This window comes from Pogona vitticeps, chromosome 2, assembly GCF_051106095.1.
Source record: "Pogona vitticeps strain Pit_001003342236 chromosome 2, PviZW2.1, whole genome shotgun sequence".
In the NCBI taxonomy this organism is placed as follows: Eukaryota; Metazoa; Chordata; class Lepidosauria; order Squamata; family Agamidae; genus Pogona; species Pogona vitticeps.
In genome coordinates this window covers 275,436,259-275,457,795 of record NC_135784.1, presented here as the reverse complement: position 1 = coordinate 275,457,795, position 21,537 = coordinate 275,436,259, and the positions used below count along the sequence as shown (strand labels likewise).

Sequence of the window (21,537 nt, the reverse complement as noted above, 5' to 3'; positions counted from 1 at the left end):
AGCATAAGTAAAATTGGTTGCAGTGTTTTTAGTCCCCAACAAAGCTTTTGTTTCCTTGCTTGATTCAAATATTCATCTTTGATGCTCTTGGACTATCTTGGCTCAACACTTCTTAGGAATGGCTATGTTTCCTAGGATCAGTGAGAGTTCTAGTCAACAATGACCAGCCAGGTATTTCTGAAAATCCACAAGCAGGTTATGATGGATATGGACTACCCCAACCCGCCACCCAATCATTTGGCTACAGCAACCGCTACCCAAGCCTCCAATATTGGAAGATGATCCCACTGGTGTATTTCGTGGATGTGATCTGAAAAGAGTGAAAATTACACCTCTATATAAAGACAAAAATCATACCAAAACTATTTGAACTATTTTTTTTTATTTTACTTTATTGTGGAACTGAGCTTGTTTCCTTTACATCAAATATCCTCAACGGAAGAGGGGATATTGCACACAAATATCATAAAAGCACTACATATTACTTTCACTGGAAACTAATTTTCTACGTTAGATATGACTGGATAGAATAGAGGTGATGAAAGATTATAAGACATAAAACCATACACAGCTGCAGACTGACACAAACAAGACCATTCGGAACAAGAGAGAGGAGTGTGCGAGGTGCTTCTCAGCCAGCAACAAGACTTTCTCTCCAGGGTTTGGAAGAATAAATGGCTGCATGCAAACATGTGAAAAGCATCCTGGAACTTCAGAATTACGCTTTTTCTGGTGTGATTACAGCCCAGTCTTGTATGAATATATTGGCACAACTCTGGGCATCTGGAGCTCCTAAGCTAATTTAGTGCAGAGAAGCATTTCCCCACCCCCCCACCCCCAATGTTCAAAGTTTTGATGCTGCATTTTTATTTTTATTTTATTATCACAACATTTTTTTTAAATAGCAAATATCTCTAACAAGGTAAGCAATGCAACTGCAAATGCATTTCAAGAACTGCTTGTACCTATACTGATTTGTGTCCAACTATTCAGTGAAAAAAATAAGCACTTACAAAAAAGTTTATTTTTATTTTGTAAGTGCAAACATAATATTTTCTCCATTGCTATAATAATGCCAGACCACAAAATTACTATTTCCCTCTGAGCAAGAACCTCTGGTTACACTGCGGACAAAAGAAAGATCTATGACATAAATCCAAAATGCAGAATAAACTCCCTGGTGTGGGCAGTTTTGGGGGCAATTTATCTTAGCAAATTTATCTTAATTCCATGTTTCAACGTTCCTAAACTTAAGCTATTGAAGACAGCTAAATACATTCATATACACATTTGGATCCATTCACCACAGTATGTGAGTTTAAAAAAAAACCAGAAAGAAAACATGAAGATGGAATTAAAAGGTAGGAATTGTCATTAGACCCACCACAGGAAAAGAAGGATCTATTTTGCCTTTGACAATGGACTATGATCAGGAATAATGTGACTGAATTTCATTCAGCAGTAGAGTACTCTAGTAAAGGCCATGATTAGGGGAATTTTACCAAGGGGTAATAGCATTTTCTGGAGTGCTCTTAACACCCACGTATTGACACATTAAAATCAGACTGCTCAATATTAGTCTGAACTATGCTTCTTCTACTAATCTGTGCCCAGCCACAGAGCTTAATGTCCATGGTAGTTCTTGACTGACTGTCACTAACTCAATTGTGTATGATTGCAACCAACACAATTGTGTTAGCTGCACAGGCAAGCAAGATATTAATTTGGTCAAGAGGAGCTTCTCACAAAACTACAATGAAGCAAAAGGCTAGGACCAGCTGTCATGAGAAATTGTGTGTGTCTCTGAAAGAAGAGATTTGCTTATAAAATGCATATCTTACTTTTGCAGTCTCAATGTGGTAACCAAAAGATGGATAACCACAGGCTTGGCTCCAAAGATTACGGTGGCTCAAGGGGAAGGCACTTCCACTGATGCACATGGCAGGCAATGATGTCACACCCACTGCATCCTCCTCAGCCCTCAAAAAAAAAAAAGGCACTCTGGAAGGGTAACCAATCCTCAGGAGCCAGTTTTCAGGAAGCTCAAGGGGCTGGGGGGGGGATGGTTGAAGGCATGGCTCAATGAGACTGCGCCTACACAGCGGGATCTTTGCTCCCAAGCCTTGGAAAAAATGCCACATTTTCACGCAGGAAAAGGTTAGCTGACATCCAACCGCCGAGTGGGGCTTTTAGAAATTCTGAAGCATCAAAGAAAGTGCATCTGATGCAAAAAAAAAAAAAAAAAAAAGCCAAACAAAAACCTGGTCACGTTTTCTGCTTCTACAATAAAAAATAATATGAAAGTGATAAAATGTGCTTAAAGTGAAAGAGTGTTAAGGCCAAATTTTGAACCCCAGTAAGGCTGCAGTCCTAACCATTTTTACCCTAAGCATAAGACCCATGGGACTCAATGGGGCTTACTTCTGAGTAGACAAGTATGGAACTGCACTGTTACATTGATTTCAAGAAATTTGCCTCAATTGAACTGCTGATACACATTTCCCTTGGTTCAGCTTGGGAAAGTTGGTGTTTTGAACTGTAGTAAAAACACCTCCAACCACATGGCCGGCATAGTTCAAAAAATTAACATTCCCAAGCTCTGCTAGGAGGGCTGCCAATTCTTAGGAGGATCAAGACAGACATTTATTTTCTGCACACATGGCTCTTTTAAGCAGAACATTTTTCAGTCAAAGAAGCAGTTGAATGTTAGCTAAGTGTCAACCTTCTGTTTATCAACAGGACAATGGAGAATTGTCCATTTTTATTTTTGCAAGAAGGTAATGAAAAATATTCAACAATATCTTAAGTTTTGTTCAGCATCAAAACAATTTGTTTAAAAAATGCAGAACACTAATTCTATAAATTTTGTTAAATATGGAGCACTACATCAACAATTCGATAGATGAGGCCCCTTGCAATCCCTGGCTGTCTAAATTTGAAATCAGCCCCAGTGAACTCAATGAGATTTGCTCTTAAGTCAATAGGGGATTAGGTAAAACTTGATAAACATTTTTTTTTTGGACTAGAACTCTCAGAATCCTCCAAGCCAGCATGGCAATTGCTAGATTCTAGACGTTCTAGTCTAAAATCACTCAATTTGCAAGCTCAGTAATTAAGCTGTAAAAGTCTCTTACTCACTGAGCTAACAACGCTCTGGATACAATACAGTAACGGGTTGTCCAGTACCTGATCACAGCCACCAGCGTATAACGTCTTGTTGAGAATACTGAGTTGGCTGATCCGGTACAGATGAAATGTACTTTCAAGACTGCACCTTATCAGCAGATATTGGGTATTTGTACCACATAGCCATTGCTGAGCTAGAGAAGGGGAAAAGGGCAGGCAGGCATAATATTGGGAGCAACATATGGTCCCTTGAGCTGCATGGTGTCAACTGGGCTTCCACATACAAGCAAAACAATAGATTGAATATCTGTCAATTGCCCTGCATGAAATTCTGTTATACCTACTATGAGGAAACAGCTTTCTTGGGGTGCAAACTTATCTTTCTGATATTAGCATTAGAAAAGAAATGTAGCATCAGTGACAATGAGTTTAGCAATTCTAATTCTTCCACTTGCCTTTGTCTTTAATAACATAACCATACAGATTTTTTTTTTTAAAGACCGGGGCCCCAACTTACTAGTGCTTTCCACTGTTTCAATAAAAATCAAAGGGATCACAAGAACAGAAATGTTGAAAGACCAGGGTAAAACAATAAATAAAGCAGCATTGCTGGAAATATCAAACAAAAGTAAAATATTCGGCTTTTAAAATGCACAAAAACATTTTAACAAACCATGTTTCACAGCATTAACAGGGCGGCATCGCCCAAATTAAAGGGGGTCTGAAGTAGTATTTTAAAAATATTTTTTAAAATTAGCAGAGTATATGCACATCTATAAAATAAAACAAAAATAAACAATGTTAACAATTGAAATAAATTATACAACAAATAGAAAACAAAAAGCTGCAGTTTGCCCACTAAATGGAACAAAAGCCTTCTCCAAAAATGATTGGCACAGAGCAGTGCAAATTCCTATTACTGAGGAAACAAACTTATGTAAATTCTGTACAAAGCCTCAAAGTAAAACATGATGCTTATCATTATAGATAGTGGGGACATGCAGTCTGGTCCTCAAAAACACTCTTAATACCAGCACTAGTAATGTTTCTATGAGGTTTCAGCTACTACAGATCTTATCCTTTTCTAATTCTTGGAGCCCATCTTAGTAACAAAACAGAGACTTAGACTGTGTCTCAAATTTTCTAAGCGCACTTTTGCATTAGGGGAGATCAAATTCTTTGCCACTAAAACTGAATTCTGCAACCCGCATAGATAATGCATACTTGCAATCTCTGATTGCCAGAAACCCTGATCAGAATAGTCTCTGCCTTCTTCTTTAACTTCATGGTTTTAAAACTTTGCTTTAAAAAACATGGCAGCGGAGATTCTTGAGAGTTGAGTTAGGTGGCCAGGACCACAATCGACAGCCTTTCTGTGGTCTTCTCATAGAACTGCAACATCTACACAGCCCTGGCTCTACTTTTCAAAGGGAACTGCAAATGCTGGGAAGACAAATGGCCCGTCTTAAACTTCCTCAAGCTGATTTCCTCTACGTAAAGTTGGCCCAAGAAGGATACTCTCTGTTACTCCAATCAGCAGCACTGGGCAGGCTTGTGAAGTACACTGCAGGATCACTCAAAGCATCAAAAAGGATCTTGTTGAGAAACTTCCAAACATGGACTCCATTCACTGATCCCACACAAAACACCACTGCCAAAAATGACCGCTTGAGGTTGCTTGTATCCTTGGGCAAGCCCAGAGCCTAGGCTGCCAGCTAACCTTTCTGTCCTCAGATCACTAACATGTAACAATGTTTGTTAGCCTACTTCCTTCACAGGAATCTTCGACACCTAACTGTCTTCAGTGAATATGCTACTGCTATATCGTATTTCATTCTCACCAGGACCTCAAAACAACATCATGCGTTGCCTTACAAAACTACTAAAAAACCTGCCTCCGCCTAAAAAATTTTTTTTCTGTGCATTTTCCTGTAAATGAAACTTCTGTTTAAAAATTCATCTATTAAAAGTTCATGCAGAGCTAAAAAAATTTCTTCTGTACATTTGTTCCCATATTCACTCTTAAATTAACAGTCAAAATAACGTGAAGACGAAGGCTTCGAGAGGACTATACAGATGCGCAGAGAACCTTTTCGCAACATTCTGACTGTATCTGTTAAGGTTTACATTTAGGACACTGGGCACCCTTCCTGCATGCTTCCAAAAAGCGAAAAAAGAAGGGGGGGAACTTCCCCCCCCCAAAAAAAGATGCGGTTCAAGTGCACTAATGAAGTGTTCACTTACACACATAATTCATAGCACCAAGCTGTTTGACCAATCAGAGAGGTTTGCATTAGCACACATGCACACACACACACTTCTGTACTGGTGTGTATCTATAATCCTACAATAGATGGTTTATAAACTTGCCATCTTGCATTAAAAAATAAGTGCATCAAGTATCTTTGTACATTCAAGTTACTTTCTAAGGCAAATTGTCTACCATAGGTACTCCCAACTGCTTTGGTATTTCGCTTCAGTAAACTTGACTGGGACTCAGGTGTTTCAGCATGCAAGGTTCGTCAAATTTGAGAAGACTAGATGGGAGCATGCCTTAGACCAACATGTTTGCATGTCAGACTGAATGGAGTTCAAACTGCTTGCACAGTATTGCCTAAGAGATTTATGTGAGGTGTGTATGTGAAGCATCAAAAATGAAGTTGCTAACAGCAAGTGAGTGCATTTAGACCTCCTGTCCTTTCAAAGCCACGCTCAGTTTTGCTTGAATTCCAAGCTAATTTGCCACTAAATTAAAAATCACCACTCTTGCCATAATTCAGACTAATGCAAACATACTTCTTTCTTTTTGTGATGGGCAACTGTAGGAAGCAATACATTGATTGCTTTGACAATAATGCAGAACTAATGATTTCATTCTCCTCTACCTCTCTCTCTCTCTCTCTCTCTCTTTCTCCCTGGGTTTCTCTCTCAAGGGCAAATGCCCCTAATCTGGCAGAAGTCAGCAGTGTTTGCTAGTGCATGGTTTCCAAGTTTTCAACAGAGATGAGTCTGGATCTGCAGTGTTTGCAGTAATTTGAACCCTATGGTTGGGAATACTGTTATTTCCCTTAGCAATCAGCAAAGACTGGGGCAAATTAAAAAAAAAACAATTAGTGACTTCCATCACTGTGATATAGTATAGCATTTGGCAGGTATATATAGTTCGGCAGCTGAATTAGATGCATTATATTTTTAGAAAAGATGTTTTCAAATCGAAGATATTTCTGGAAACAAAGTTTAAAGTTGTGATGCATTGCTTTTTCTTTTCTTTTCTTTTTTTTTTTACAGTTCGATCTTGCATGCAGGGAAGGATTCATCTTGCATCACAACAGTGCTGCTGCTTGCCAAAACCATGATGTTAAGGTCCTGTTGTTTTTCATGGGTCTCTTGATACCATTCCCTCATCACTTCTGAATCATGAGTTGGGATTAAAGTCACCTACAATGCAAGAATAAAGGAACAGCAGATATAATCAATGAGTTAAGAGCATGGACTTGGATTGTAAGTCTTTGTACTTAATTCAAATTATCACACTTTTGAAATAATCTTTTTTGAAGGATGCTGATGTGGAGGGATTGCTAAATCAGGAGAATGGAAGTGATGCATTCTACCATCTCTCCTTTTTCCCTGATAACCCTGCCAAATTTAGGCTCCAATGGATAAAACCTACAACTAAAGCCTTAGAAAGAGGAGGAAGCAGAAATTACCAAAACCACCCGGAAGGAGAGCCGTGAGAGTTACATATGCAGTGATGATTTACTATGTTGGGTGACTTGCATGTCAAGATGGGAGCCCATCTTCACCATGTCTAATTCCACTTTTAAGTTTCCTTCACTATCTCTAAAAGTTGTGAAGTTACAATACTTTTAAAATTTATTTACAGTTTGAAAAATTAATAAACATACAATTAATCAACTAAAAATATTCAGCTCATCTTTCCTAGTTACAGAAATAACTGGGGAGAATTAAGAGGTGGGAATATTTTCCCCATTAAATATATCATTTACTGATTTATTTATTTTTCAAAAGTCATCAACGTGCGTTAACAAACTCTTTTTCCTTTGTTTTGACTAGAAAAATCTCGAAGAGACACAGATGGCTATCAAATAAAAGCAGCTTCCTAACACTTCAGTTTAATCGGCTTTCTCCATCTTCTTGTGGTTATTCACTTTTCACGTTTTAATTTGCCAGTAGCAGGAGGCCTACCTGCATGTTGCTTCCCCACTGAGCCTTGCCCTCCAGCAAGGAGTCCAGGACAGCCCTGCTCGGTTCTTCAGCTGCAGGATCGTTTCCACTCACCACGTAGTAGGAGGACCTCACCCGTTTGAAAAACTCTACATCCACATTCTTGCTATTGCTGTGGTTGGGAATATATACCAGATCCAAATAAACAGGTGGTCCTGGAGGCACAGCTATAGATTTTGTTGATTTTCCATTTCCAGGTCCTTAAAAACACATGAACAACAAGAGTCTTGTTTCAGTTTTTGATGAAAAATTATTCCTACGTATTGCCTTAGACATGACATGACTTGAAGCTGGACTGACCTGTCTCACCACAGTCTAGTTGTGGTTGTGCTATGCCCCGATGCACTATGCCCCGATGAGTATATGTTGTCCAAACATCTATACTGAACATATGAATCTGTTTTATCAAATTTCAATTATGCACTTGCAAAATATAATAACTGTATCCTCCAATTTCACTCAATAAGAAGAGAGAGAAAAATTAAGCATATCCGTCATTTGATATCACAATCCAGGAAGGAAAGAAGGAAAATCAGACAGACAATCTCTCATACCTCATTGCTGGGCACTGCAAATTAAATAAGAAGACTGCACAATAAAGATCAAATACAATTTTTCAAAGTAGAACAATATTTAAGGAGTGCCTATTTTACCTAATGATGTGATCTGTCATCACTGTCAAACTGGACTAAACAGGAAGGACCACCATCCCATCTAGTAACACAAAGGCACACCACACCTCAGACAAAGACTGTCAAAAGCCCATAGGGAAAGGTCATGAACCAGAACCACAGCACAACTGCATTTGCTGCTAGCAGAGTGGGAAATTTTTGACGCTCCAGATAACAGCTGGATTGTAAGTCCGGTTATCTCTCATCATGGATTTGCTGGCCAGGGCTGAGGTACACAAACTGCTATATATAGTTGTTTAGTCGTTAAGTCGTGTCCAACTCTTCATGACCCCATGGACCAGAGCACACCAGGTGGAATGGTAAAGTAGGGAGTCAAGAGATAAAAGGAACAACAGGAAATTTGGCCTTGGAGTTCAGAACGAAGCAGGGCAAAGACTAATAGAGTTTTGTCAAGAGAAAAAGCTGGTTATCACAAACACTCTTTTCCAACAACACAAGAGGCGACTCTACACATGGAAATCACCAGATGGGCAATACTCTAATCAGATTGACTATATTCTCTGTAGCCAAAGATGGAGAAGCTCTATACAGTCAGCAAAAACAAGACCTGGAGCTGACTGTGGCTCTGAGCATCTGCTTCTCATAGCAAAATTCAAGAGAGTAGGAAGAGAGTACGAAAAAACACTGGGCTAATTAGCTATAATCTAAACCGGGCTTGTCCAACCTGCGGCCCATGGGCCGCATGCGGCCTAGGTCAGCTCGTAATGCGGCCCAGTGCAAATTTTTATTTTAAAAGAAATTCCAAAGTTTCAAGTTACACTGCCGGCGCTTGCGGCCAGAATACGTCACAATGGGGGGGGGGGGAGGGAAGGAAGGAAGGAGTGGGAGGGGAGAGAGGGGATGTGTGAATGCATTGCGCCATCCCCCGTCAATAGGTGGACCCCCTCCTGTCCCCATAAAGCCACCAGAGTCGAAGCTGGCAGCCTCTGCTGTCTGAGATCGCAGCTGCCAGTAAGCGCGCTTGGAGCGGGGCTGCAGAGGACGGCTAGGGCTGACCCCCCCCCATGCAACCCAAACCAAATTTATGTGCGGCCCAAACCAAATTTTCATCTTCTAGTGTGGCCCAGGGAAGGTGAAAGGTTGGACACCCCTAATCTAAACCAAATCCCTTATGAATACACAGTGGAAGTAAAGAACAGATTTAAGGAACTAGATTTGGTGGACAGAGTGCCTGAAGAACTTTGGATAGAGGCTTGTAACACTGTACAGGAGGCAGCAACAAAAACCATCCCGAAGAAAAAGAAATGCAAGAAAGCAAAGCGGCTGTCCAACAAAGCCTTAGAAATAGCAGAGAAGAGAAGGGAAACAAATTGCAAGGGAGATAGGGAAAGTTACAGAAAATTGAATGCAGACTTCCAAAGAACAGCAAGGAGAGACAAGAGGGCCTTCTTAAAAGAACAATGCAAGGAAATAGAGGAAAAGAATAGAAAAGGAAAAACCAGAGATCTGTTCAGGAAAATTGGAGATATGACATGAACTTTTTGTGCAAAGATGAACATGATAAAGGACAAAAATGGTAGGGACCTCACAGAAGCAGAAGGCATGAAGAAGAGGTGGCAGGAATACACAGAGGAACTATACCAGAAAGATTTGGATATCCGGGACAACCCATATAATCTAGTTGCTGACCTAAAGCCAGACATCCTGGAGAATGAAGTCAAGTGGGTCTTAGAAAGCTTGTCTAACAACAAGGCCAGTGGAGGTGATGACATTCCAGTTGAACTATTTAAAATCTTAAAAGATGATGCTGTTAAGGTGCTACATTTAATATGCCAGCAGGTTTGGAAAACTCAACAGTGGCCAGAAGACTGGAAAAGATCAGTCTACATCCCAATTCCAAAGGAGGACAGTGCCAAAGAATGCTCCAACTACCGTACAATTGCACTCATTTCCCAAGCTAGCAAGGTTATGCTCAAAATCCTCCAAGGTAGGCTTCAGCAGTATGTGGACCGAGAACTCCCAGAAGTACAAGCTGGATTTCGAAGGGGCAGAGGAATTAGGGGCCAAATTGCTAATATGCGCTGGATTATGGAGAAAGCCGGAGAGTTCCAGAAAAACATCTGCTTCATTGACTATGTAAAAGCCTTTGACTGTGTGGACCACAGCAAACTATGGCAAGTCCTTAAAGAAATGGGAGTGCCTGATCACCTTATCTACCTCCTGAGAAACCTATATGTGGGACAGGAAGCAACAGTTAGAACTGGATATGGAAACACTGATTGGTTCAAAATTGGGAAAGGAGTACAACAAGGCTGTATATTGTCTCCCTGCTTATTTAACTTATATGCAGAATACATCATGCGAAAGGCTGGACTGGATGAATCCCAAACCGGAATTAAGATTGGCAGGAGAAATATCAACAACCTCCGATATGCAGACGATACCACTCTGCTGGCAGAAAGTGAGGAGGAATTAAAGAACCTCTTAATGAGGGTGAAAGAGGAGAGTGCAAAAAATGGTCTGAAGCTCAACATAAAAAAAACGAAGATCATGGCCCACCACCTCCTGGCAAACAGAAGGGGGAAGATATGGAGGCAGTGACAGATTTTACTTTCTTGGGCTCCGTGATCATTGCAGATGTGACAGCAGCCACGAAATTAAATGAAACCTGCTTCTTGGGAGGAAAGCGATGACAAACCTTGACAGCATCTTAAAAAGCAGAGACATCACCTTGCCAACAAAAGTCCAAATAGTCAAAGCCATGGTTTTCCCTGTAGTGATGTATGGTAGTGAGAGCTGGACCATAAAGAAAGCTGACTGCCGAAGAATTGATGCTTTTGAATTGCAGTGTTGGAGGAGGCTCTTGAGAGTCCCCTGGACTGCAAGGAAAATAAACCTATCCATTCTAAAGGAAATCAAGTCTGAGTGCTCACTGGAAGGACAGATCATGAAGCTGAGGCTCCAATACTTTGGCCATCTCATGAGAAGAGAAGACTCCCTGGAAAAGACGCTGATGTTGGGGAAGTGTGAAGGCAGCAGGAGAAGGGGACGACAGAGGATGAGATGGTTGGACAGTGTCATTGAAGCGACCAACATGAATTTAACCCAACTCCGGGAGACAGTGGAAGACAGGAGGGCCTGGCATGCTCTGGTCCATGCGGTCACGAAGAGTCAGACACAATTAAACAACATTTCAAGAAGCCTGAAGGCTTTGTGTTATAGTCCCCTACCCACCTTTGCTGTATTCCACCTTATTTCTGGAGCAACACTCTCTTTATTGTCATTTTCAAAGCAACGTACTTTGTAAATATTTTACTAAAGATGTCCTATTCTAGTCCATTTAGTTTGCTCACACCAAGTATTACAATGTTGAAATATTCAATTTCTTGCTTTCTCATTTTGAGTTTACTTTAATTCACACTTCTCGCATTTCATGTTCTAGTTACATGTGTCATGCAACCTTGGACTTTCCATGCCACTGTACACATCAGAAACTAGACATCCTTTCAGTTTTAGTCTAGTTTCTCCATTAGCAACAACCTCTGTTCTTTCCCAGTTTTGACCGAGTGTCTTCATGCTTGGCAGTCTCATCTTCTAAAACTACTCTTGTTTCATTTTGGGTTGTCTCATCATAGTATTTTCAAGATATAATATTTTCAGAATTGGTTTACCTTTGCCACCTTCTACACAGTACTAGCAAGAATTAGAGTGTCACTGGTGTTGTCCCCCTCCCCCATCACTCCTCTGTTGAGTGATGAAGATTCATGTAATTATTAAAACTTTTTGATAGTAATATTTTTATTTATTTATTTATTTATTTGATTTATATCCCGCCCATCTGGTCTGGTCGACCACTCTATTGTATAATAGATGTTATACAATGAAAGAGATGGCCTCAGAAGGTGGTGGACTCCCTTTTGTTGGAAGTTTTTAATCAGAAGTTAGATGGCCACACAACAGGGATGCTTTAACTGTGGATTTCTTGCTGTGGATTCAGTGACCCGTAGGGTCCCTTCCAGCCCTACAATTCCCATTCAGCACAAATGACTACTCAAACTCTGTTTAAAAAACTTTGGTGAAAGACAGTCCACTTGCTGAACAGCTCTTACTGTTTGTTCTTCCCAATGTTTAGACCAAATATTCTATCTTATAATTTGAATCTATTACTTTGGGTCTAAAGGCTGTTTACTAATAAGAAAAACAAAGACAAAACAAAAACAGAAGTATAGGGACAGCTTTAAAACTAGCAATTTTCTTTTACTGTGAACTTCTGTGGATAACAATGCACTTCTTTCAGATGACTCTTCTACGTAATACCACCCAGCTAAGAACACAGTTGTTCTTCCAGCAACCAATTAAGATCTAGTACTGTTTGATGAACATCTTTTATGTAGTAACCAAGCCCACGTCTGTGAAATATTTATTTCTAAAATAAAATATATCCAGATTTTCAGGAATGGCGAGAAAAGTGAAAATACTCAGTGATGAGTAAAAGGATCAGTGCATGTACTCAGTGTGACGCTGTTTGTTATTACTGCGTGGTTAATTGTCCATATGTAAATCATTCATGGTGATTTACTCACTATGGTCATTAATTTTTTTCTCCGTATTCTTCTGAAAGTATAAGCACTCTACACGAGAAACACGACAGCTGTAATCTTTTCCAGTTTCCTGCACTATGGCCGTGCAGAACATTGTGGATTGGGTTTGGGAACCCTTGGTCTTCCCAAAGTTTCGGGCTTCGGTGCTTAGAAGCTGCAGCTAACATGGCCTGTGATAAAGCACCATGGAAGTTGTAGTCCAAAACATATGAATGTCAAAGCTTCACCATCACTCAGCACCAAACCAACAGCATTTTGCTCTAAATCCAAGTCATAGTGTTTAAAAGCTTGTGTTTGGGAAAACTTAACTGAGGTGCCCATTATACATTCACAAGCATGAATATATTTATGATATTATTAAAGGAAAAGGTTCCCCTTGACAATTAAGTCCAGTCATGTCTGACTCTGGGGGCTGATGATCATCCCTGTTTGTAAGCTGAAGAGCTGGCGTTTGTCCATAAGCACTTTCCGTGGTAACATGGCCGGCATGACTAGAGACAGAATGCCATTACCTTCCCACTGAGGTGGTACTCTTTCGTCTACTTGCATTTGCATGCTTTCGAAATGCTAAGCTGGCAGGAGCTTGGACAAGCAATAGGAGCTCACCCTGTTGCGCAGATCTGAACTGCCAACTTTTCGACTATTATTATTATTATTATTATTATTATTATTATTATTATTATTATTATTATTATTATTATTATTATTATTATTATTATTATTATTATTATTATTATTATTATTATTATTATTATTATTATTATTATTGTGTTTCCCATAACCCATATGTGGAGGGAAAGTAGTGTAGCTCCAGTATACCCACAGTAATGATGTTTGCCCTGTCAAGAGAGGAAATAACCTTGGCTATGAATTAGAGATGCTGGAATTTTTAACCAAATTGACAATTTGTTGCATTCATGATCCTTCTTTAAATGACTGTTAAAATCGTAACTGCAAAAAGACAAAACATTCCATTGTTTGTTGCTACATTATCTTTAGATCATTATTTTTTTCTCTTGAGCTGAATTCTCAATCGACACAAACATTTTTTTGCCTTCACAGTATTAACCATGCAATTTCTTCTCACCTGCAGTTGTAGTCTTTGCTGACTTTGATGTTGTAGAGTTAGCTGCATTTTTGGTTTCTTTATCTTTTTCCTCATTACGGGAAGATTTTATCTCAGGAGTAGAGACATTTTTGGCAGCTTTCTCCACAGACTCTTTCTTCTTTGGAGAAGCTGTTCTTGAAACTTTATCCAATGACTCCTTCAATCCAGCAGGCTTTGGTGAAGCCACCTGTTTTGATTTGCTGTCGCTCTTCTTGGCCGGAGAGGAAGACTTGGTTTTGGTGCCTTGTTTTTTCGTTTTACTCTTTTCTTTCAGATCTTTCCTCAAAGGCTTGCCTAAGTTCTGATCAATAGGTAAAGTCTCTGGGTCTACCATGGAGACATCAGGGTGCCTTGGTGAAGGGCTACGGTCTTGCACTGGGAGTGGCGGAGGGTCAATGTGCTCATATGTGATGGTTTTATCTGTCGGAATAGTTTCAGATTCATCTTCGGAATCAATATTAGCATCCGCTGTAATAGAAGGGCACTCCTCTGTCTCAGGGGGCACATCTGAATCAGTCTGTGATGGAGCGGATTCGCTGACTGAGGTTGGAGGCGTTTCGCCACACAGGCGTGCTTGCTGTTTCCCTCCTGAAGGAGGGTGTCCTCCTCCAGATTGAGTTAATGGCTTCTCTTGTTCCTGAGACTGTTCTTCACTTGCAAACCATTCTAAGGGGTTAGGATTAATAAAGGAAGGTGAAAGTTCTGTTTTGGGATGCTTATATTCACAAGAAGAGACTAGACACAAATCAACATCTTGACGTGTTTCTGATTTTTCTGAACCAAAGTATTTATCAGCCTCATAGTGGTAGCTGGCAGTATCAGGTGATCTAGAGGTTTTCCCAATTGCCTCATAAGAGTAACTGACAGGATCTGGGGATTTGCTAGCTTTTCCAGTGATCTCATAAGAATAGCTGATCGTCTCTGGTGATTTGCTTGTTTTTCCTGTGGCCTCATAAGAGTAGCTGGCAGACTCAGAAGATCTGGTGGCTTTTTCACTGGAATAATCAAAGGCTTCCGATGACTTGGTGACTTGTTCTATTGTTTCATAGGAATAACTATCAGCTTCAGGTGACCTTGTGGTTTTCCCCGTGGCAACATAGGAATAATCAAGAGTATCAGAGGAGCCACTGATTTTGCCTGTTGTTTCAAACAAATAACTAACAGGATCAGGTGATTTGGTGCTTTTCCCAGTGCCATTGTAAGAGTAATTAAGAGCTTCAGATGTCCTGGTTGCTTCTTCAGCATCTTTCTGTTCTGTACAAGAAGTAAGCTCTTGACTATGGTTTGTCAGAATGTCTTGAACTCCTGAGGTATGGTAGCCAAATGTTTTGTCGGAGGACATGTGCAATGATAGTGGAGGTGACCCACCAGCAGCAGTAGTTTCTTTGATGGCAGGAGGTGAATCTGAAAAACCAGGGGAGTATAAAGGAGATGTTCCCCGTGGTGTTAATGGAGACAAGTCAGATTTTGGTGAAAGTTTTTCTCCCAGGCCATGCATTTTTTCTGATGGAAATGCAGAATGCAATGGCACGCCAGTAGCCTGTGGAACGCCTGCTATTGTCTCTTCCTGAAGTGGTGAACTTGCCTGTGACGGTGTATGAGCTGAGGAGGAAGAAGGTGAGGCCTCTATTTGAGATACTGAAATGATTTCTGAAATATCCTTTTCATGGCTATAATATGCTTGCTCCACTGGTGATATTTTATTTGGGAAACCACGTTCCTGCATGTCTGAAGGGCTATAATCCACTTCAGTTGGACCATTCTCAGAGATATGGTGTGTAGCAGCACCTGGTATGGGATGTTCAGGAGACTGTCTGCTGAAGTCCATTGCCAAAGACTGCTCTGGAGAATCCTGCCCAAATTCTACTGACATGGTTGACTGTTCAGGAGAACGATGATCTTGAACAGGAGTCCTTGATTTTGCTGTTTTGGGGGACAAATCTGGAGGTGAAATGGACATGGGTCTTGGGCATTCTTCCTTAGATGGAGACATTTCTGTTTCCTGAAATGTTGTTGGTGTCTGCACAACAGACACAGAAAGAGAATCATCTACTTCAGTAGAATGGGGGGATCCAACCTCAGCATGCAGTGAAGGAGATACGTCATCAGTGGTGGGTTCTGGGAATGAGCTGGTCGCAACAGATGCTGTGGAAACAGAGGCAACTCCTTCAATGTGTGAGTAAGTGTCTTCCGCTACAACCTCATCAACTGGTGTTGCAGATTTATCGGAGACAGTACCTTCAGAAATCGACATTTTGGTGTCTTCTTTGAAACAGCCAAAATGACTGATATCTACCTGTGTAGGAGAAACCTCTCCTAGCTTTCTTTCATCCAAACCCAATGCAGGCTGAGCTTCTGAAGATTCGAAATGATCCTTTTGCTTTTCTAGGACGAAGTCTGATTTCAGTGGGGAAAGCTGCACATCTTTTTCAGCTTGCTCATCTTGCAAGATGCTTGTAGAAATGCTTGTGGATACTTCGGAAACTGGGCTTTTTTCCAAGGGAGAACCATCTTTTTCACCCTTCTTTTCAAAGGGAGCCTCAGTTTCTCTGGTAGGAGATTTTGCATCAGCAGTCAAAAATGCATCATAGGGAGGCTCTGAACCAATTAATGGTGGGCTTCGTAAAGGTGAGAGCACTTTTTCAAAAGGTGATTCAGAATCAGGCACAGGTTCATCCATTGGGCTTATTCTGTGTTTCGCAATGTTATCTTTGGCATCACTATCTTCAATGATGACTGGAGTGTCTATTGCTTTTCCAGAAATCTCAGAGGAAAGTTGACTTGATTTTTCATCTGTGGGAGACTGATAATAAGGTGTGTGCCCAGCACTCCCAGCAGCTGACTGAGAAGGAGACACCACCTCTAATGTTTTATCCTCAGGGCTGGGACAATGCTCTTCATGAGTTTCTTCAGTTTTTTCAGGCAGTGATGTGAAAGTTGCAGGTTCAGAAGACACTTTAATCTCATTAGGAGTCAATGAAAAGTTCACACTGCGTTCACTGAGAGGTGTTTTAGCAATTGGTGACAGAGCAGCTGGACTTTCATCTGGACTTCTAGTTGGGCTATGCTTCTCATCTAATGCTTCTGAAATTTCTAATTTACCAGTACTTTTGACCTCAGTTTCTGGTTGGCGGTACACATCTTTGAAGGCAGATTTGTTGAATTTGTCTTCCTCTAAGGAAGAAGGTGGTGAAATGGTAGAAGCTGACACATTATAGTCTTTGCCCTCAGTGGCATCTGTTTTAGAACCTTCAGATAACCCATTGAAAGCATCAGGAAGTGGAGAAGGAAGTTTAGGCCTAGTAAAGTCTTGTGAGTATAAAGCCGATTCATACTTGGTAATGTTGACATACTCTTGGGATGGAGATTCACTCTCTTCATTATTGGTTTCATCGCTCATCACATCTCTTGGAGTGGACATTTCGTCCATTGGAGTTGGCTCACTGGATATTTCAATAGTGGACTGGGTATAACCTGAGGTAGCAGTGAATTCCTCGGGCTGGTCTTCCCTGTTTTCTTCATCCGAAACTGTTGCTTCGCTTTCTGAACCACCAGGTAAAGTTTCATCATGGATTGAAGTTGTTGGTTCTTTAGCTGGCAAATGGGTTTCCGGGTGCTTTGTCGGAGTGATTATATGCAAGTCATATTTATCATCAATCTCACCAGCCTCTGCTGCTTTGTCCACCACAGCCATAACATAATCCTCCCCAGCTTCTATTTTTTCAGTTTCCTCTTCTTCATCCCTCACATTCTCAGTTTTGTCCTCCTCTTCCACCTCCTCTTCAGTTTCTTCTGTTTCTACCTTTTCGACAGTTTCATCAGCATTTTCTTCCTCTTGCTCTTCGCCCTCAGCTCTGAATTCTGCCTTTTCATCATATCTTAATTCTTTTATTTTCTCATATTCAGGTGTTACAATTGCTTCTTTTTCAGCTTCTACTGTACCCTTCATATCTTGCTTTCTGCCACTTAGCAGTGCTTCTTCTTCCTCGTTATCACCTTGTTCCTCAGCTTCTTCTGTTTCCGCCTTTTCTTCATAGTCCCCTGCCTCAGAAGATTCTTCCAAACCTGTCCCCTCATCTTCAAACTTTTCATTGTCATCAGCCTTGTCCTTTTCTACAGGCTCCAGCTCTTCAGGAGTTTGTTCACATTCTCCCTCAGGCTCTGTGGTGGTTATACCTTCATCTGGAGAATCATCAGGCCCTCCTGTTTTTTCTTTCTGAATGTCATAAATTTCCTTTTGTTCTGTATCGGTTAACTTGGCTTCATTGTCTATTACATCTACCTGAGGTTTTGTTTCCTTTACCACTTCAATTTCTTCGGCTTTTAATTCTTCAAAATCTTTTGTTAAATCCTCTGGTGAAGACATGAGTGACCTCTCAACTTCAAGTTCTTGTCCACTCACTGCCACCCCTGCAGCTGCTACTGTAGCAGCAACAGCCCCCAAAGCAGATACTGCAGCTGCTGTTTCTGTAACCTTGGTCTCTTTCTTTGCTGGCTTGGCTTTAATTTTTTCCTTTGGTTTTCCAAGAGGCCCACTTTCTTTTTTGGCAGACTCTTCCTTCTTCTGTGGCTTAGGCTTTGTTACAGTCTTTTTTGACTCGGGCAAGGCAGCAGGTGCTTTCTTTGTTTCTTTAAGAAGCTTCTTGGGCTCTTTCTTTTCTTCTTTCTTAATTTCCTTTTTCTCTTCCTTTTTAGACTCTTTTGCGGGAGCTTCTTTCTTTGATTCTTTTTTAGATTCTTTTTTCATATCTTTCTTGGCATCTTCCTTTTTAGGCTTTTCCTCTTTCTTAGCCACTGATTTTTCTTCTTTCCTTGAAATCTCCTTCTTTGGCTTCTCTTTCTCCTCCTGCTTCTCTTCAGATTTTACCTTCACTTCCTTCTTGACATGCTTCTCCTTTATTACTTTTGGTTTGACATCGGCTGCTTGTTTTTCAGCAGGTTCAGATTTCACAAGTTGCTGTTCTTTAGCTGTCAGATCTTTTTCTGTCACAGAAAGTCTAGTCTCAGCTTTTGTTGTCTTATCTTTCTTTACTGTGGGTTTCTCTTTACTCTCTATTTTTTGAGCCTTATCAGGAGGACTTGACTTCCCCGTGTCTGGCGTCTCCTCCCTTGAATCTTTTCTGACTGTTTTGCTAGACAGTGATTTTGTGGCGGGCTTGAGACTTTCTTTGCTATCTGTTCGCTGTTTAAGTTTTGTTTGTTTTACTGCTGGACTTGTCATGTTACCACTGAGATCCTTCTGTGTTACTATTGGTTGCTTAAGAAAGTCTAAATGCTTGAGTTTTTCTAGTCCATCTAGTATGGTATATTGGGTACTGTTTCCTGGGAAAAGAACTCTAACGATTTTTTCAGCAGGGTTTGCAGGATGCCAAACAATCAAAGATGAGATTGAAGTCAAGTAGGAAATTGGAATGTCTATTTCTTGACCACTGGGTAGCACAAATTCAGCTTTATCTTTGCTTGTACCTGTCCACTGATGCATGAAATACTGCATCTCTTTGCTATTTTTTACAGGGTTCAGCACGTACATTTCAAGCTTTCCTACCCCCATTTTTTGAAAAAGGATAATTGGTTCAGTGTTGGTTCCCACATTTCTAAAAAGAGGTTCAGGTTTCATGGATAACTTATTTAAGTATTGTAGTGTAAAACAAGCTTCTTCTACACTCCTTTTTAAGGGGAAATTAGGATCAGGATTTCCTAGGCTTTCGGGGACATTAAGAAATACAACTCCCAAATCAGGTGAAATTAGATTTTTCATCCAATCACTGTTGGTAGTAGAGCCTTGAGACTGCTCCTCTTCCAATTCAGCTATTTTCCGCTGTAGCATGCTATTAATTCCTGGCAGGTTATCGTCTCCAATGTGGGTAAGCAGAATTGAATCCACTCTGTCCAAGTGTCGAATGAGTTTCCAAAAGCAAGATTTTCTTTCTGATCCTCCATTGATAAGCATATTAAATCCATTAACTGCAAATAGTGCAGAATCTCCCCTTCCACCTGGGAAAATGTAACAGCAAGGCTTTGAAAGCTTCAGAAAACCTCCCGATGTTGGTGGCTCCAGAATATCAAAAGGTGATGGTACCTCCACCGATTCCGACAGATACTCCGTAAATTCAGAAAGTCCTTCCATTTCAGGCAAAATAGAAGCAGAATTGAGTTTAATGTTGATGAAATCTTGAAGGTTATGTCTGTCAAGGTTTGAGTTCTTCCAGTCCCCTTCCTCAGGACAAAAGAGGGTTAAGCTGGCTTTGTTGGCAGGGTGAGTAGTGCTCAGTAATTCTCCAATCTAAAGTTCCAAAACACAAAGAAGAAGTTTACATGGTATGGTATACAGAATCATATTCACTTCTCATACAATTAAATGGCTGTTCTTGAGATCCTCGTGAACCTCAAAATACAGAACATTTCTTCTCTTTCTCTATTTAAAAGGGAAACAGAATGACATCCAGCGCTATATTTCTGTGTGCTTGTACTTCTCAAAAAGGTCTACTCAAATTTTCAACCACGGATCAAATGCTATGCATTACCTATGTATAGAGACTTATCTGTATCTCAGGCAAGCAACAACACTACGACATATATCAGATCCTTGTTAGGCCTATGGGGCTGGCAAAGAACATTTGATTTAATATGTCACAATTTAAACTTCAGCCATTTTTGTAACAAAGTTTTCCCCTGCCAAATCATCAAAAATAGTTATCCAGTGGCCTATTCCTTTTCAGACCTCTGACGGACATGTTGTTACCAAAAGGGATATGAGTACGCTGTGTCTTATTGTCCTGGATAAAACTTGTATGTGAGGCTATAAAACCTATACATGAGATTCATGCTCCAAGTAATCAATAAGGTTTAAATATAGTATACTGTACCCAGTTAAAAGCTAGCTATGCGGATGACAAGTGAATGCTCAGTACTATGTCTATGGGGATTTTCTCAACACATTCAGAGCTCTGCTGGGAAAGACAGGTTCAGGAACATATGTTTTGTAATAATCCATGCCCACAGTTATGTATCCATGGAATTCCCCTCAGTAGCTTCCTCATTTACCTCAACAGATTAAAAGACCTGCATTTGTGTAGATGTAACACACGTGGCTGTTCCCTTTACTGATATGAATACAAAAGACTGCCCCCATCGCACTGTAGTGCTCACAGGGGACAGTGTCTAAACTCTAGTTTAAAAGAGGCCTAGCTGGTTCAGATGTCTGACACACTGTCATGAGATACAAGGTTTTCCAGTTTTTTTTTAAATCCACATCCAGATGATGTGTGGCTTCTTCATTACTCCTTTCTAGGACCAAACTACATATTACAGTTCTGTCCCCTGACTGTAGGATGCATTTTTTTGTACCTCATAAAGGAAAGTGAGAAAACTGAACTGTTTTTGGCAATGACACACAGGAGCAGAGCTAGAGGTCTAGATGGGGACTGCAGATTTAAAGCTATAAAATATTAAAGTACCATAACTCATGTCACTAGGATCATTATCTAGATGGAAGCTTGCACACTGGCAAAAGAGCAGGAGGTATGCGCACAATCAAGGTCAGAATTATGACCAGGGTGGGAAATCTCAGCAATGTCAAAGATACTTTTTATGATTTTTCTGATACATCCGGGGGGGGGGGTCTTGGTTAAAGAGGCTAATGTTCAAATTTTGTTCTTTTCTGATTTTATTATAGGCTTAACTTTTTGTTTGTTTTTAAAAAAAATAGTGAAATGTTCCCCTGAGCCCTTCGTTATACACTGTCAAGTCACATCAAAAGTATGGTGATCTCAATAGGATTGTCAAGGTGTGGTGAGATATTTAAAGCACAGGTTTACCAGCACCA

General features: G+C 40.4%; 1 protein-coding gene and 1 long non-coding RNA gene across 3 annotated transcripts in view; one reads left to right on the top strand and one right to left on the bottom strand.

Moving 5' to 3' along the window:
• Positions 1 to 363: 363 nt before the first annotated feature.
• LOC144587062 (uncharacterized) lies at positions 364 to 6,476 on the top strand. The gene is made up of 2 exons (XR_013542230.1): positions 364 to 3,211; positions 3,268 to 6,476. It is a non-coding gene; the product is annotated as an uncharacterized LOC144587062 (long non-coding RNA).
• The window catches only part of MAP1B (microtubule associated protein 1B), an 84,326-nt gene continuing 66,078 nt past the window's right edge, over positions 3,290 to 21,537 (bottom strand). For both annotated transcript variants that reach the window (XM_020790227.3, XM_078386411.1), the window contains exons 5-7: positions 13,692 to 19,995; positions 7,333 to 7,571; positions 3,290 to 6,564 (exon numbers count right to left, since the gene is read on the bottom strand). In XM_020790227.3, the coding sequence (XP_020645886.3) occupies positions 6,409 to 6,564; positions 7,333 to 7,571; positions 13,692 to 19,995 (6,699 nt within the window). In that variant the 3' untranslated portion in view covers positions 3,290 to 6,408. The remainder of the gene's footprint in view (positions 6,565 to 7,332; positions 7,572 to 13,691; positions 19,996 to 21,537) is intronic.